Source organism: Lygodium microphyllum, chromosome 2 (genome assembly GCF_053477565.2).
Source record: "Lygodium microphyllum isolate KBCC chromosome 2, Lygodium_microphyllum_v1.1.10, whole genome shotgun sequence".
NCBI classification, from domain to species: Eukaryota; Viridiplantae; Streptophyta; class Polypodiopsida; order Schizaeales; family Lygodiaceae; genus Lygodium; species Lygodium microphyllum.
The window spans coordinates 8757518-8776346 of record NC_141136.1 but is presented as its reverse complement, the minus strand read 5'-3'; the positions used below and the strand labels follow the sequence as shown (position 1 = coordinate 8776346).

Genomic DNA, 18829 nt, shown 5'->3' with positions numbered 1-18829 from the left:
TCTCCCACTCTCGCCTGCTTTTCCCACCTTTCGCCAGCTCTCCCCCCCGCCTGAAACCACCCCTCTTCTTCTGCCTGTTGGCCTGATCCCCTGCCTTCCTGTCATAGGCTGAAAAATGAAAAAAGAAAACTGAGTGGTGCTTAACTGAACTACACACCATCAGGACAGACAAATAGACGCGAGCTGGACTACGGCGGTGTCCCCTGCACCCCCCCCCCCCCCCCCCCCCCCCGCTCTCTCCTCCGCCCTGACTGCCTGCCGCCTCCTCCCCCTCCTCTACTCCTCCTCCTCCCCCGACTCTACTCTGCCTCTACTCCCCCCACCGACTCCCCTCCCTGGGGAGCGCTGCTCCCTGGCGCTGTCCCCCCCAGCGTTGTCTCTGCATCTTCCACTCTTGCCTGCTTTTCCCACCTTTTGCCAGCTCTCCCCCCCGCCTGAAACTGCCCCTCTTCTTCCGCCTGTTGGCCTGATCCCCCTGCCTGTCAAGATTGTGGGAGAGAAGGAAGGAGTCTCGCTTGAAGCTTTCTTGCTTGCACAATGGGGGAAGTCACACAAGGGTGGAGGCTGAAAACAGTTTTCCTCTTCTTAGTTGTGTAAGCCAAAAGAACTCTAATACAAAGAAATAGAAGAACCCTATATATGGGTCTCAAACCAAACTCAACTAACTAAGGTGGCATACTAACTGAGCCACGAACTAGAGTAGATAAGGATAGCTATCATGTAGCTATTATTCATGGGCGGTGTACCAACCGCGTCTGCAATTGACAAGTCGGTGACATAAATATACAACGGTCACCCTGGCGTATCACGAGTGGAGCTCGATATCTCAACACTGCCTTCCTGTCATAGGCTGAAAAATGAAAAAAGAAAACTGAGTGGTGCTTAACTGAACTACACACCATCAGGACGGACAAATAGATGAGAGCTGGACTACGGCGGTTACACTCCCCCCCACCGTGTAAACAAGCAACCCAACCCCCCCCCCCCCCCCCCCCCCCTCGGGCATCGGCCCTCTTCCCCTCCTATTGCTCCCTTCCCCTGCAGCAACACCCCTCCCACTTTCGATAGCGCAGTAGAGTGAGTGGTAGGTCCTTAGCAAGGACGTGCGATGGAAACCTCTGGTCAGACGTCGGTGCGTTCCACGAGTGCCCCCCAGTCAAACACCTTGCGCATCATCCTTTTTGAGGAATAGCTCTTGGCCGTCCGAGCCACAGAGTTGGAGCTGAAAGAAACAACAATCTTTGGTTAGGTCGTTGGACGCTCCCCATTGAGGGCCCAGTTGTGGGATTGGCTCCACTCCACGCCGCGCATTGGCACAACGCAGATCAGGGAGGCAATCCTCATGGGCTGAGGGATCGTTGGACGCAGCCCATGAGTTAGTGGAGAGCTCGCCTTATGCCTCCATGAAGGGGGTCATCTACATGGTTCCTTGGTAGAGCGGCTTCACAACGGAGTCTTTTGCACTCCACAACAGTTTTCTCAGACACCTAGTCACCCTACTTTTCCCCGGACTGGCAGTAGAGTACCATCAGTTAGTGGAGGACTTTGGTCGGCTCTTTGACATAGTTCTTTCTACTTCCTTCGCGGATGCAGTGATAGCTGCAGGTGTCCCAAAGGTATGAGTGGCCGCGAAAGACACAAAAAGCATACCAAAGTTCTTGGAGATTGAGGCTGGAGGTCACTCCTTTAGGTAGCATGTCAGCCCCTGAGACCTAGGCTCAATAGTAGGGGGCAGGAGGGCATGCGACGCCCCCTTGGCAGAGAGGGAGATGGTAGGGGGGGCTGCAGACAGCCCCTGAGACCTAGGCTCGACAGCAGGGGGCAGGAGGGCATGCGACGCCCCCTTGGCAGAGCACTCCGTAGCCCCCCCTCCGCCCGCTCCATCCGACAGGACCGCAGTCCCCTACATCCATCACGTGCACCACAGATTACCTCACTTGAGATCCCACAACCCCCACACCCCTTCCTCCCGTTTCCCATGCCCCCCCCCCTCTGACCCTGGTCCACAGCTCCCCCCTTTGAGGGCCACCAGGCCGCCCGCCCCCCCCCCCCCCCCCCCCCCCCCCACCACCACCGGACACATACCTCCGACCATCCCTCCATCCTTCGATCCCCCTCTTCCCCCCCACCACTCGCCCTATCGAGCACCCCCCTGATCCGCATCTGTCTCAGGAGATCCCCCTAGACCCACCTCTCCTCCTCCCACAGGTGGTGATGAGCCACATACGCTCACATCCTCCTCCCACCAGCAGTGTTCCCCCTCCCACATAGCCACCAGCTCATCTGCCCCTGCCGCCCGTCACAGTTTCCCGAGACAGGTGTTGGGTGTAAAGGCCCTTCGCTACACTTCCTGTGTATATATTTTACTTGTACATGTGACCGCACTCTTACGGGTGTAAATGTACCGTACCCTAAAACATAAATACATTCTTTCATTTTTTGTGTGTGCCACATTGGTACACACCCAACTCGAGTCTCTACTCTCTCTGCACTCTCTACTGTTGAACACAGTCCATTCTCGTTGCGCACACCACTTGGGCATTTTCACTTTCCTTCAAACTGGTATCAGAGCTTCGGCTAAGGTGCGCGCGCTTCCCGGAGCCTGTGTGAGACATCGCCAGCGCTTCGCTCGTGAGAAATCAGCAAGTCATCATCTCTACTGGTCAAGAGAGAGCACGCCCGAAACAGGTGACAGTGCTGCAGGCTCGTTTTTGCTCAGTCTGTAGCCAGACAGGTCAGGCTCAGCCATTCCAAGTCAGCACAGATCAGGTTGTCATCTTTCCAGGTCACGTTTCTGTTTAGGACAGTTAGGCGACAGTGTTCAGGTCACGTTTTACACAGGCGACAGCTGGACAGACAGTCGCCAGGTCAGAAACAGGTCAGCGTGGACAGGCGATAGCCAAATCTGCTCAGCGACAGTTAGGCGACAGCTGACGTGGTCAGTGTGGACAGGCGGCAGTTCATTTCTGATCCGCGTGATCGGTCGACAGGTCACGATGGTCATTTTTGCAATTTTTTGTGACTTGTCACATTAAAACAGGCCCCGGTTCGCGCGCACAAGCACAGTTCTCAGATTTGTGCAGATTTGAGCCAAAAAATTTGGGGCTTTTCCAGATTTAGTGCTGTTCATGCATAATACAGACATCTGCATCGAAATTGCAGACATTGTGTGCGTATAAATTGGGGATTTCGCCAAATTTGGTGAAATTTTAGTAAAATTTCTCAACATTGGACCCATAAAATTTGGGCCTTTTGCTGTATTGGTGAACTTTTGCTCAGCTAAGTCAGATTGGTTGACATTCGTGGACACTTGGACCCGGAAAATTTGGGGCTTTTGCAAAATTTTATGAAATTTTACTGAATTTGCCCGTTTTATGCTCTCGGGAACATGTATTAATGCAATTGGGGCAGATTTATTGCAGAAAATTTGGGGCTTTTCACATTAGTGATGTATTCTGAGCCGATTTGTGCTTTGACAGTGGAATTACAGCAAATTCACTGCTAAGTGGGAGAAATTTGGACTTGGGATGTATCAAATGTTATGAAAAGGCAGCTTCTCTTGGTACACGTATTGCTGAATGCTCATTGTGCAGTGAAACAGTGGCACATACAGCACTCGGGTTATTGCATTAGGGCATTACGGTGATGTATTATTGAAGTGGGAGCTGTCTTGTATACATATGTATCAGATTTGCTTTGTGTATATGCTGTAATCAGCCCTTTGGACTGAAATTACAGCAAAATATCTGCTTCTTGGGCACACTTTGAAGTGCAAGTTTGTGTATCTGCTGTTATATACAGCAACCTTGCTATTGGCTGATTGCATTCAGCATTCTATTGCAGAAATTTATTGCTGAAAAATGGCTGGAAGTGCATCCATTGCTGACACAAAGAATCTTTTTGAGATTCGTAAATTTGATGGCAATGGCTTTGATCTTTGGAAAGATCGTATGTAGGGTATACTTTTTCTGAAGGATTGTGAAGATGCTTTGGTAGAACAAAAACCTGCTGCTTTGTCAGATGAAGATTGGGCTAAAATGAATAAAAAGGCCATTACTTACATCAAAATGGCAGTTATTGATGATATCTTGGTTGATATCAAGGGACTCAACAGTGCATATGCAGTTTGGGAGAAACTCAAGGCTACGTATGAGAATACTACTCATGTTAATCAGGTCCATCTCATGCGAAAGTTAGTCAACTTAAAGCTTGATGAGTCTAAGCCCGTCTTAGAGCATTGGGCTGCATTTACAGGTATTTTGAGTCAGTTACAGGATGCAGGCTTGCCGGCTTTTGATCCTAAGCTAAAGGCTATCTTCTTGCTCATGACTTTGCGAGATTCATGGGAAGCATTGGTTGTGTCATTGAGCAACAACCCCAACTTGACATTTGATGGTGTACGTGGTTCTATCCTCAATGAGGAGATTAGACGCAAGTCTAGTGGGGAAAATAGTGGATCGGCCTATAATGTTAGAGGACGGACTGAAAAGAAGTCAAATGCTGCAAATAAGCATAAAAATCGCAGCAAAAGCAAAGAAAAACAGCAAGATGTCACTTGCTATCAGTGTGGACGCAAAGGGCATAAAAAGCCCGATTGCAGGTATTATAAGAAGGAGCAAGAACGCAAAAAGGAGGCTAATGCAAAAGGCAAAAAGAATGAGAAGGATAGTAGCTCTACCCCTAAAGAAACAGAAAAGGCAAATATGGTATCTAGTGTTGTCATTGAGGAGATAGAAGAAGATAAAGATACTGATTTGCTGGTTGCATCTTCAAATCCACATGCTATGACAGTGGAAGATATGTATATCACTAAAAGGGATGTGATAGATGCCTTGTTATCTGCTCATGATGGTTTGTCACAATCGTGGATTGTTGATAGTGGTGCCTCATTTCATGTAACTCCATCTCTGGAGTGTTTTTTTACTTATGCAGTAGGTAATCTTGGGAAAGTTTACCTAGGGAATAATCATGCATGCGATATTGAAGGAGTGGGCACCATACACCTGGCTCTTGAAAATAGCTAGGAATTGATTCTTCATGATGTTAGGTATGTACCTGGCATTAAGAAGAGCTTGCTTTTTGTTGGGCAGTTAGATAGCAGGGGTTACTACACTACCTTTGGTGGTGGAATGTGGAAAATACAGAAATGATCTATGTTGGTCACTAGAGGTGGTAAAAAGGGAACTTTGTATTATCTTCATTGCAAGGCACTTCCTGGAAAGTTTGTTGCAGTTGCAGAAGTACAGTCACACATGGAGCTATGGTATAAGTGTCTTGGACACATGAGCCAAAAGGGTTTGGATGCACTTTCTTCACTTGGAAGAGTTGATGTGAAAAACTCAAAGCTTGACTTTTGTGATGATTGTGTCTTTGGAAAACATGTAAAGAGTTCATACTCTCATGGAGCCTCTAGGAAGGCATGTATTTTGGATTTAGTCCATTCCGATGTATGTACCATGTCAATAAAAACTCATAGTGGTTTCCGTTATTTTGTTTCTTTTATTGATGACCACTCTGGAAAGCTATGGGTTTATTTGTTTAAGCAGAAAAGTGAGGCATTGGATGCTTTTAAAAGGTTTTATGCATTTGTTAGTACTCAAAAGGGCTTAAAACTGAAATACATAAGAACAGATAATGGGGGAGAGTACGTATCTAAGCAATTTAATAGTTTTTGTGATGAAAATGGGATTAAACGAGAGCTTATATTCCCTTATAATCCGTCATCTAATGGTGTGGTTGAGCGAATGAATCGTACTTTATGTGAGAAGATTCAATGCATGCTGTCCACAGCTAATCTCCCGCAATTGTTTTGGGGAGAGGCACTTAAAACCGCGGTGCATATTTGCAACCGATCTCCTCATTGTGCACTTGATAGTGGCATCCCTGAAGAGGTTTGGTCTGGCAAACCTACTTCATATGACCACTTAAGGGTCTTTGGCTGCGAATGCTATGTACATGTGCCTGTTGATAGCAGAACCAAACTTGACATGAAATCCCTCAGAGGTATTTTCATGGGTTATGGAGATGATGGTGAAATGGGTTATAGAGTTTGGGTTCCAAGCATGAAAAAGGTGCTATGCAGCCGAGATGTGGTATTTAATGAATCAAAGCTGCTGAAAAATGCCACATCTAGTGATGTAGACAAAAGGAAAGTGAAATTTCAGCATGATCAGCCACTTAAACAGCCATCAGCCACCACTGAAAATTTAGCTCCATTTGATGCTGGTTATGATAATCAATGTGTCATTATTGAGCCAGATACAAATGGGCAGCAAAGGGATGCTGAAAATCAGTTTGGGCAACAAAATCAGCATGCTGAACATCAATTACAGCAGCCTGAAAATTTATTACAGCAATCTGAAAATGCAGTTCAGCAGCCAAATAATGAGGTCATTGACATTTCTTTGTATGTAAATCCATTGCCTGATAACACAGATCATTGGGTGAGAAGGTCTACACGTGTCAGGAGACCCATACAGAGGTTTGATCCCTCTTTGGACTGCATTTTACTCACAGATGAGGGTGAGCCTCTTACATATAAAGAGGCATTGTCATGTGAGTTAAAGAAAAAGTGGGAGCAAGCTATGCAGGAAGAAATTAAGTCATTGTATCAGAATGATACTTGGGATTTGGTTTCATTGCCCAAAGATAGGAAAGCTATTCCTAACAAGTGGGTCTACAAAATCAAATGTATGGATGGCAAACCCAAGTACAAAGCCAGGCTTGTGGCTAAGGATTATACTCAAAAAGAGGGGATTAACTTTCAGGAAGTTTTTTCACTTGTTGTCAAAATGACCACTCTTCGGGTATTGTTTGCTATTGTTGCATCTATGGATCTTGAACTTGATTAGATGGATGTTAGAATTGCATTCCTGCATGGTGATTTAGAAGAAGAGCTGTATATAAAACAGCCAGAGGGCTTTGTTATGCTAGGAAAGGAGCATTTGGTATGCAAGCTTAAGAGAAGCTTGTATGGTTTAAAACAGGCTCCTAGACAGTGGTATAAGAAGTTTGATGCCTTCATGCTCTCACATGGGTTTAAAAGAAGCAATGTAGATCATTGCTTATACACAAAGAAGGCTGATGATGGAAGCCTTATTATCCTTGTGCTTTATGTGGATGATATGCTTATTGTTGGTAAGCATAAGAGCCAGGTTAATGCATTGAAAAGATAGCTGAATTCAACCTTTTCCATGAAGGACTTGAGTGCAGCTGAATATATTTTGGGCTTGCGTGTGACGAGAGATAGAGAGAAGAAGCTCTTATTTCTCTCATAAGAAAAGTATATCAACAAAGTGCTTGATCGTTTCTCTATGACAGATGCTAAGTCACTTGGTGTTCCATTACCACCATACCTTAAGCTTAGCAAAGTTGATTGCCCAGAAGATGACATGGCAGCCAACTCTATGAAGGGTGTTCCTTACGCTTCAGCTTGTGGATCACTCATGTATGCTATGGTTGCCACTAGACCTGACATTGCTCATGCAGTGGGAATTGTGAGCAGGTTTATGTCGAACCCTGGCAAAGCACATTGGGAGGCAGTGAAATGCATCTTTCGATACCTTAAGGGCACACAAAGAAAATGTATTTGCTATGGAAAGGGTACATTAGATCTGCAGGGATATTGTGATGCCTCGGCCGCCTCCACTATGGGGTGGATCACATCCCTCGCAGCTCTCCACTATGGGGAGGCTCGAAAGATCATGCTCAAGTGTGATACCTCGGCTCGATCACATCCCTCGCAGCTCTCCACTATGGGGGGGCTCGAAAGATCATGCTCAAGTGTGATACCTCGGCCGCCTGTGCCCCACCCTCTGCCCTAGACGCACGAGCTCGTCGTATCCCTGACTCGATCTATAGGAGGGAGGAGGTGACGAGATAGATAGAGCAGGTTTGGACCAAGGAGTGGGACAGGAAGGACCAGATAGCAGAGGAGGTTGCAGAGGCCCTAGCCTAGTCAAGTAGAATTTGCCAAGAGGCAGCCATATAGGCTAGGCAGCACAGCTAGGAGGAGGAGAGAGCACTCCTGCGGGACCTTGTAGCGACGCAGAGATTATTATAGGAGGCACCAGGAGATCCCACCCTCCACGCACAGGAGGTGCGCGCGCGAGTAGCCATTGTTGGCCTAGAGGACAAGCGCTCGGAGTTCTCTTTTCTCACCTCAGCAGCTTTCTGGGCACCAAAAGGAGATACGATGTGCAGGGAGTTTTTCTAGGTGCACCAGCCTTGCTCCTCAGGAGAGCAAATACACAGCCTTCAAGATCAATATGGGAGGACTCGTTCTAGCCCAGACGAGGTGATGGAGATTGCCACTGACTACTACAGTCGCTTGTTCCAGCAGGAGATAGCCTCAGCTAGAGGGCATCGATGTAGACAACAGGTCTTGGATCACATCCTGTCCCTCGTCTCAGAGGAGATGGGACGCTCCCTCCTAGCTCCCTTCATAGAGAAGGAATTAGAGGAGGCTTTTTATACACAGGACGGGTAGAAATGCCCAGAAGAGGATGGTCTCTCTAAGGCCTTCTTCACTACTTACTGGGAAGTGGTGAAGGACCCCCTACTGATGGCTTTCTAGGAGATCTTCACTTCAGGATAGATGCTAGGGAGTCTTTCGGCAGGCCTTATCAGTCTCCTCCCCAAAGGGGGAGACCGGTTGGAGCTTTCCCAATGGAGACCAATCACACTTTTGTCAGTGGCCTATAAGGCACTGGCAAAGATAATTGGTAGGTGACTACGCGCCATGCTTCCAGACATCATCCATGACACACAGACAGGCTTTGTCCAAGATAGGAGCATCCTAGACAATGTATTCACCTTCTTTGAGGCGACAGAGTGGGCAGAGACTGGCCGTATTACTCTTGGATTTTGAGAAAGCTTATGACAGGGTGGATTGGGATTTCCTAGAGGGCACCATGGTGAGCTTTGGTTTCCCTCAAGCTTGGATTCGCGGGGTCTCCGCACTTTACAGATCGGCCACCAGCAGGGTTCTCATTGATGGTAGGTGTGGGGAGGAGTTTTGGCTAGAGAGATCGGTACGACAGGGCTGCCCCTTGGCCCCATACTTGTTCCTACTCTTTGTAGAGGCAATGTCTCATTTCCTCAGGTCACGTGTGGGCGGACTACGCGGCCTTCGACTTCCAGTGAGAGAGGAGACTGAGTTGTTAGATTCAGAGTATGCACATGACACAACACTCTACATAGAGGACGATGAGTTGATGCTGGAGAGAGTGAGGATGGCTCTTGAGGTGTTTTGTCTTGCTGTGGGAGCGAAAATCAACTGGCGAAAGTGGGTTGGTTTCCTCACAGATCCGGACTCTAGCACGGAGTGGGGCGTCCACCTGGGATTTAGATGGGTGAGTAGAGGGCAGGCTGTCCGGTACCTAGGGTTCCAGATGGGACTCGACATCACACCCGCCCAGTAGTTTCTTCATGTCCTTGATTCTATTCAGAGGAAGCTTTGGAGGAAGCTGACCTATCGGAACATGGCTCGCCTCTCACTAGCGCGCCGAGCCCTGGTGGTTAACCAGGTCCTCGTAGCGACGGCCTGGTATATCGCCTCGTATTGGTGCTTCTCCTCTTCTTGCGTAGTGTAGCTTTGCTGCCTAGTGCAGAATTTCCTTTGGTCAGGGTCAGAAGGCTCTAGGGATTCCAGGGCCAAGGTGGTGTGGGCAACCATTATACGGCATCGGTCAGAGGGAGGGCTTGGGATCATAGACCCATAGTATCAGAATATGGTCCTCTTGGGCAAGCTAGTTGTCCGCAGTCTCACACCAAGCGGGTAGACCTGAAAGGTTTTATTGCAGGAGGGTCTTTAGGATTGTAGACCGAGGCTTGGCAGTGGAGGCCGTCCCTGAGATGGATCTTCACGTCAGCCCAGATCACCCCTCCTAGATTACCTTTCCTACGCAGCTTACTCCGCGTGTGGTAGGGCTTACGTAAGGCCCTAATCCAGAGCCCCCCAGGATGCCACATGGAGATAGACCGTAAGCCAGTGATCTGGAACCCCCAGGTCAAAGATCGGGATGGGGCACAGATTGAGATGTACAGGATGGTGGACGAGGAGGTGCTGCAGCGAGCATCAGGTTGCTAGAGAGGAGTGAAGTTGAGAAGAAGGGAGATAGATGTAGCAATACCTTTAGAGTGGCTTGCTCCCCCGATACGGGAGCTGATAGAGCTTGGGGAGGTTTGAACTGCTAGGTTTTCACCAGTAGGCATCCCCCTATAGGTGGCAGGTAGAGTGGGCAGCACCCTGTAGGGGACTTTCTTCACTGTTCAGGAAGGGGGGCGTCTGGCCCATCAGAGGGCAGCAGGATGGGGGGATAGCTGTCCTATCGTGGAGGATGATTTGGGTGGTGAGCCTCCAGGGGAAGACACGGCGATTGGACCCCTATGTTTTCTGGAAGGAGCTTAGGGAGTGGTGCCTTTGGATTTGGAAGGGCAAACCACTTGATGAGCTGGAGTGGGATCCAAGAGAGTGGCTATGGCCGGCCACTGCAGTCGCTAAGAAGCCATCGCGGTTCCTGGAGTACACTGCCAGGATTGACACACATACTAATATAGGAGGATATGGACTGGGTGCCGTCACGTAGCAGGCACTGGGCGGAGTACAGCGTCATGGAGCTGTTCCGACGGACCTTCTGGCGCTACTTATGGGATAGCTAGAGGGTGAGGAGGGTATCGTATTTCTTATGGCTGATGGCATACGGAGGCTTGGCGGTGGGGAGTTGGCTTGCCCAAATGCAGGAGGGAGGTTGTAAGCGCTGCACACAGCAGTCCCTGGAAACCCCAAAGCACTACTTTTGGTCCTGCGAGATGGCGCAGCTCGTGTGGAGAGGAGCATGCTGCATCCTTCGCCGTATAGCACCTAGCCTTGGATGTATCTCATGGGGAGCTCTCTGCTGCCAGGTAGTTAGCTAGGGCCATCACCTTCTGTATGAGGCTGGGATGCAAGACACGATATTCATCATCGAGGCAAGGTCGTGGGCATTGGTCGGTTTGGAGGCTCTACCCATCCGCCAGGTACGTGACCCCATAGCAGACAGCTCTGAGGTATGGGAGATCATAGGGAGTCTTACTGGATGGCATATCTGGAAGGCGTGGTGTCAGGAGGCTTTCGGGGGAGAGAGACTTTTCAGTCCAGGCGACCTTAGCAGAGCTATGGACCTCCATCATCCACTCCCTCCACGGCCGTTGGGAGTAGGTGTAGGGTGAGTCCAGGGCTCACCAAGAGCTCTGTTGTCACTTCATGCGTACTTGGGGCGGCCAAGACCTGTTTTTCGTGATGCAGATAGGCAGCCCCAGATGGTGATACATCCCCCCTCCATGGCTTCTTGCTCCCATCTCCCCCAGACCGCCTCTTCTTCAGTGGTTCCCTTGTACCTCCCATCCCTTTCAGAGGGGATGTGGCTGTGGATTTCCTAGCTCCTAGTGTTTCAGAGGGAGTTTCCTTGGATCGTTAGGAGCTTCTTCATTGGTAGTCTTCATCAACACACTTCATCGACATTGGCATTCCTCTTGCCACATGAGGATCCATTTCTTCCCTGGCCTTTTGCCAAATCCAGGATCTGAGAGGGGGTGTTAGTAGTCATATTTGTCATGCCTTGTCATCTACTGCCTGTGAGTCTTAGTCTTAGTTAGATTAGGACTTTTGGAGCTTTGATAGGTCTGTCACGTGTTTTGATGGGGGAGGCTACTCATTCTAGAGTGGCTATCTGGATGCATTTCTTTTGTTTGTTGGGTTCTAGTGTGTTTTCTGTGAGCAATTTTTGCATTTACCAGGCTGTCCACATCTGCTGGACATTGTCCTTGCCACTCAGATTTTTGGAGGCCATGTGGCATTTTCTAGGCATTTATTATACTGCGACCGGCATTAAATGCTGGTCAGCCAGCATTCATGGCATTTCCAGATTTTAGTAGGCCAATTTAGGGGTTTTTTGGCTATCTATAGTCATCCTTGACTTGGCAGTCATTCATGCCATCATCTTCCTTCTTCCTTGGTAGGTGCACACTCTGATTCTATCATCTTTCTCCGTCTCCAGTGTTGTCGTCATCATTAACGTGATCTTGTGTCCTCATTGATGATGTGGGCTGCGTGTAGGGACTGATCAGTCCATCATCATTGTATCAGCATTCTTCTTAAGTCAATGTAGTATTCTTCCCTCATCTTCTGCTTCCTCTTTCTCTCTCTCTCTTTCTACTTCTCTCTGTGTTTGTGTTTCTCTTCCGTTGCACACTCTCATAGTCTCCTCCACTTGATGAATATGTGAAAACATGGACTTTGTGGTAATAGTTGGTGATAAAGTAGAGGTAGATGAAGGCTCTGATGTATATCCATCCTTTGCTCCTAAACATAGGTAAGGGTATTTCCTCTAGCACTTCTACTTAGGGTGTGAGGTTTTCCTACAATGAGGACACATGGGATATCCTCTATGCTTCCCCACAAAATCTATATCAGAGTTTGAAGATGACTTTGACTTCTTTCTTTTCCCTTTCTTTTGCTTGGCTTGTCCTATACTTGTAGATAAGGCTGCAAAAGCACGGTTATGTGTACGGTCTCTGCCAAAATCTAGCTCACTACGATGCACATTCTACTTAAGCACCAATGGGACTAGCTCCTCCCAAGTGAATCGTCTCTCTAGTACGAGGAGTGAGAAGATTGGTATAGAACACGTCATATATTGATGACGAAAGATGTGAGAGAAGTGTCATAGCTAGGTCCTCCAAAGAAATGTCCCGACCAAGGGATGCAAGCTCATCCGGAATCTCCTCCATCTTGTGGATGTGATCTTGCATTGTAGGGGAATTTGCGACAAAAAACTATCTTAGCTTCAACTTGGGAGATAGTCGTTACCCAAATGTCTGGATTTGGTAGAGAGATGCCAATCTCTTCAAAACCTTTGGGGTTGACTCGCATCATGAATACGGAATCTGCACAACTCAAAAATATAAAAGAGCAGGTTTTGGCATTCAAATGATCTTGTAAAGCTGCCGAGTCTGAGGTCACACCATCATGGGGATCCATGGTATGTTGGGGTATAGGGACAGTAACAAAATCCCTATGACCTAAGTGTAGAAGAGGCGCTCCATTCAGCAAGACCATAGAGGGTAGTTCGTCCCATCCAGCTTCTCGGATGCGGGTAGAGAGGGTAGTACCAGCACTTGGTCAAGAGATGCCATCAATGCCAGTGGGGGACTAGAAGCCCAGGAAGGAAATAGAGGGGAAAGTGTGATAGGATGATGGGCTGTCTGAATGGTCCTGAACCACACGATCTCCCAAAGCATACATGTTGGCCATAGCTGTCCTTCAAAAAGTACCTGCAGGGAAAAAAAAAAAACAAGATGCTGCAACTTGGATGTCCTCCACCTGTATAGGGTCCATCGGTCTGCTGGTCAACACAAGGACGGTTTTACAGGAATGCAGACAGGAAGTATCCAAGGTGAGAAAGAGAACTCGATGTCGAGAAGGCAGGCTGACCTGCAAATGTAGGTGCTACAGGACTCCAGAATAGAATCACAGCCAAAAATGGGCTGAAACCTGCCACACCTGCCTGGAACAGAGAAAGATATACCTGCAAAACTGCTACTCAGTGGGTGAAGAAAGGGTCGCCTGGAGAGAGGTAACCTGTCCTTAGCAAAAAATGCTGGTCTGTCCAGGGAGGCCTGCTCAAAATGCAGATGTGCAGAGGATAATACAGGCACTAGGTCAGCTGTGGTGTTGCCTAGGCCTACATGAGGGTTCCAGTAAAGAAATGCAGCACAAAAGATGGTGCCCTGCACAAAGCACAAGGACTGTCCTGCACTGTGCTCCTGTTATGTGCCGGCCAGGTTGAATATCTGCTGCCAGGACTGAGGAAAAGATCCAGAGATTTAAAATGCAGCACGTATACTGATCCCTGCATAAAATGCAGGTGGTAACAATGGCTGTCATGGAAAAGCACAGTAGTAAAAGGCTGAGAAACAGGCCACATTGCAGTGATTCATGATCAAACGCATGTGGCTCTGATACCATTTGAGAGTGTGCAGTGGAAAGGAAAGTGAACACGGATAGGAGACAAGAAGAGAATGCAGGTGAGGGAAGGGACAATTTGACAGCAATGGCTGAAGGATATGAGGCTGCAACAGTCAGCCCCAACATGCAGCTCTATGTGTCAATGTAGGCACCGGATAGTAGTAGGGGGATGAGAGAATGAGGAGGGCTGTCTAATCATGAAGGATCAATGATAGATAATAAGAGAGAGAGAAGGCAGGCTACCTATATACAGGCAAACTAGGGTCACAACTAGTAATAAAGTGGCCAAGCCCAAAACATGGGCTCCTAGGACAGCCTAAAGTGCCCAAAAAGAAATGCATTAATGTGCCCTCTATCTAAAGTGCCTACAACACTTAAAATGACAAACAAATACAATGTCAGAGCTCCTAATGTCCTCGTTTGTCTCAGATTGTTAGCCTCACATGTAGGAGATGATGGTACAAGACACATATGTCTGCTAACATAAACCCGTGTTGAGAAATCTCCATGCTAAGAAAAAATCATCAGAGATATTGCATTGAAAAAGAGCTGAAGCAAGTGATGGAGGAGATAATATGGATTCTTATTGGACTAGTATTAAAGATCTTGGAAAGTAGGTTAGTGACTATGGGCAACCAAATCAACTACACCTTTGACCAACTTATTTCTTTGTTATTGTAGGAAGAGCAAAGTGTTAGAACTGGGTGTAGCGGTGGAAGTGTAGAATGCAAATAACTTAGAAGAATGCTCAGGAAATGGAATCCATATACCAAGACAAGACAGTCAAATACAACAATGAGCCATTGGCTCATGTGGACATTGGCATTAGCTCCCTCTCTCCAATAGGACCTGCAAGCAATCGAGTATGCTGTAAATGACTGAGGGGGAGAGAATAGTGGCCAATAAATAGGCCATAATTAGAAAAAATTTGGCCAACTGAATGATAATAAAATAATCAGGTCAGCTAGTATAAAATGACTAAAACCTCTTAAATCAGTCCAACAGCACCCAGCACCCCCCCCCCCCCCCCCCCCCAGCTTTTGCGTTTGGGCTGTCTAGGAGGTCATCTTCATCAGCCACTCGTCATCCTTGCATTTGTAGACTCAAAGCCTTATTTGGTAGTCTTCTTGCTCTAGGGCGTCCTTTGTGTTGGGGCACCCTGTATCAGATTCACTTTATTATTTCATTTCATTCTTCTAAGTTTCTCTTTTCTCTTCTCTTCCAAGTGTTTGTTGTACACACTTTGTGTTCCTCCTTGCAAACCCTATTGTCTCCTTGGTTGCTCAGTCATTTCTTGATGCCGAGCCCACTAAAGTACACTTAGCCTCACTCATGAGATGACAAATCTTCTAATACCCTCTCTTAGATCAGGGGTGATCTAATACAATACAATGATGCAATGATAATGACTCATCATAGTCCATACAACCAAGACCATTAGAATAGGACCATGGATACCCAAGTAGTGGGTGATCAAGCCACTATCAAGGTGTCTTAGAGAGAACCTTATGTCGATATCAATCACACCAACTCCTGAAAATAGAGAAGAATCATAGCAACTCTCAATGTCTATCAACAATACCTCACAGTAGCATACATAACCATCTTGTCAGCAATGCCTTTGAGCATACATGACCATGGATCAACTGGTGTAAATCAATTGGTTTTCTAACAAATCTAGACTCTAGCATAGATTGGAAAGTGCACTTGGGCTCCAAATGGGTGAGTAGAGGATAGGTAGTAAGATATTGTGTGTTCTAAGTGGTGCTTGATTCGACGATTGAGTAATTCATACCGTCCAGCGAAATGACATACTAGAGCATCACCTATCTCTTTCTGGTAGACATAACTCTACTAGTCAAATAGGTATTGTTAGCAATTGTGGTGTGTATTGCTTCTTGTTGGTGGTTCTCATCGGCTTGTATAACTTAGTTACATCACTTAGCTCAAAACTTCATGTGGTTCGATTTGGAAAGATCCAAGGATTCTTGAGCCAAAGTGGCATGGCAAACCATCATCAGAGGGACTATTGCAAATTGGAGTATAGGAGTTTGGGTCTACTAGGTAAGTTGGTGGTTCAAGGACTTATATCATGTGGCGCGTTGGAAATCAATGTAGAAGCCCATAAGAGTGGCTTGTAGCCCCTCATAGAGAGAGCGTGCAGTTGGGATTTTGTTGGTGGGTAGCTCAATTCTCACCCTTGGTGTCCCAATGTGAATAGTGGGTTTTGGAGGGTGTGTTGTCCTAGGCAAGTCTTAAGCGAACTCCATCCTAGTGAGGTCCATCTCTCTCAAACAATCAAACTTGATGCTCTGCATTGAAGTCACCTACTAACATGTCCGCTAGTTGTGAGGGTATCTTGGTATGGTGGTATGTGTGGTGACCCCCCCCTTGCATAGCAAATAAAGATGTCCTTGGAGCAAAATCACACGTTACAATATATGTCTCTACCCATGAGCTACTAGATTTTGATCTAGAAGAAGTGGGGTTGCTCATCCCTATTGACCACTTGTACTATGTGATTAAGTGCTAGGTGATCAACATGTATAAGAATATTCAATAATTTAAATGAAATATTGCAACGGGCACCAGGCTTATGGATCAATTATTGTTGTCATCATTGAATAGGAGCCTTCTAGGTCCGAAGTTTGTGAGTACTTTAAGATGTGAGTAGCTTTTTGTGAGTATCAAGAGTGCTTGGTCAGTGACAAAGTCCATCCTAAACATTGATCAATATAGTATTGTCACAAATCTAGATCCTTGGGTCCTGCGTCTAGTCCTAGGTTTTGGTTGAAGGATTGACTCTGAGTGATACCTTGTCACCTTCACTAATCTTCTCCTTTGGCATTAATGTGTCTCTATTTAGAACACCATGTCTTTACCTCTAAAAGTCTCCTCAAAGAGTTGTGGATTTTTCGTGACAGTTCCTTTCCTGTTCCATACCACAACTTGTAGCTGGATATCATAGGCTGCGCGATGACATGTAGTGCGTTAGATGTCTCTTTGTGACAATCACTTGCCGACCTCCATAGACTGCCCACTTGCACTCTTGGCATGTTCTGATAATCCATGGCATGCATTTTGGCCGGTGTGCCACTTGGGCTGATGTAAGGTTGTCGTTGAGGTAGATCTTCTTTGTTTCGAGAGCCTAATGGGGGTGAGAGAGGAAATCTTGATGTGCTACTATATTTGGAACTTCAAGATGAGTGCTCGATCTCTTGACCCTTCCAGCTTTCTTGAACAGGACCCATTCTACTCCCATTTTGGTGCAAAGTGCCTTGCTATAATGTGGTCTCATTGATAATGGTATTCTTGCTATCTACTGGTGCATGCCTTTTTTAAACCACTTTCATCAATTCCTTCTTGACCTCCTTTCCTTGTTCAATTTCTTCCCATCTTTGTATGATGGTGGCTACATCTTCCATGATTTTTCCTTTGAAATCCTCCAAGGTGGGGATCTACTTTGCCATTTCCATATGTATGCAGGTTGCTTTCAGCTTGCATATCTCTTCTTCTTGTCTCTCTTCCAGGGTAGCAATGTGGCGATCCTTCTCTGCCAAGTGCTTCTCGTACTCCAAGGTCTTGCTTTCCAACTTAAAGAGGCGTTCTTTGAGCTGAGTAGTCTTCTACCAGGATGTAGCAGTGGAAGTCTTGGGTGCATTTGGTGAGTTCATTGTACGAGCATTTCTTATTTTCAGTGATATTCTGTACCTCTGCCTGGATGGCATCAAGTGCCTCCGAGGTGTCCTATTTAGGGGGGGTAGCCTGCTTCCTTGCTTGCATCTGGCATTGGGCAGGAGGCATAATGACATGGAATCGCAAGAACAGGGCTTTGGAACAGGGGAGTGCCATTCCCTGAAGGGTGGGAATGGGGAACATGTTCGACCTTGATGGAATATTCCTTGTCCCATTCCCAAGAATATTCCAACTGCAGGGAGTGCTGTAGGGACCTTCAGGTTCCAGCCTACCTGCTGTCACCAAGTGACTGTTTTCGCCTGCTTTGTGCTCTCATGATATATACTTCAGCTTCCAGACATTTATGGCCCTTCGATATTTGCTTTTTAGACTCTTTCAGTAGTATATGCTTATTTCACAGTATCAAGTGGTCTTGATTAGTGCATTATGATGATTCGAGTGTGCGTTTAGAGGGTCTTTGAATACTCGTGAAGAAGTTGATTTTGGAATTATGAAAAGGAAGCCTAAATTTACCTGTTTTTAAATTTCCTGTTCCCTCACCGTTTCCGAATTGGGCCTTCCCATACGTGACACTGGTATCGGCTGGCAATGGCGAGACCTGCTATGAAGTGGGTTTTTTTTGTGGAGAGAGAGAGAGAGAGAGAGAGAGAGAGAGAGAGAGAGAGAGAGGGAGGGACGGTTAGTCACCTAATTTCTAACATGGCTTAATTACAGAGTGAAAAGCCAGGACTCGGGGAGCTCGCGCCATACGCATTACCCCCAACGAATGGACAGTGAATCTACCTTTTATTCTGCACATTTTGGCATTGGCAAACAACTTGGTCACACCGCCATCTCCCCAAATTCAAAATGTCAGATCGACCACAGTCGATTATCAAGTTTGGGGCTTGGCAAATGTGGAAGCAACTGTACATATCTAATCTAATACATACATACATATATTCATATATATATATATGCATATATTTATATGTATATATGCTGTTTTGTGGGGAAGGTTGGTAGCTTGGGGAAGGTCTTTCTGAAGTTCTGCCGGGGTTCAGCCAACCAAAGGCCATCAGAGAAAGGGTGGCAGTTCTGTTGTGTCCCCATTATTGCTTTACTGATATTACGATCAAGGATCTG

The 18829-nt window shown here is 46.8% G+C and overlaps 1 protein-coding gene across 2 annotated transcripts in view; it reads left to right on the top strand.

Annotated features, from left to right (window-relative positions):
- The window catches only part of LOC148039458 (uncharacterized), a 72096-nt gene extending 53467 nt beyond the window's left edge, over positions 1-18629 (top strand). For both annotated transcript variants that reach the window (XM_087690965.1, XM_087690972.1), the window contains exon 16: positions 18419-18629. In XM_087690965.1, coding sequence (XP_087547091.1) covers positions 18419-18481 — 63 coding nt within the window. In that variant the 3' untranslated portion in view covers positions 18482-18629. The remainder of the gene's footprint in view (positions 1-18418) is intronic.
- The last annotated feature ends 200 nt before the right edge of the window (positions 18630-18829 follow it).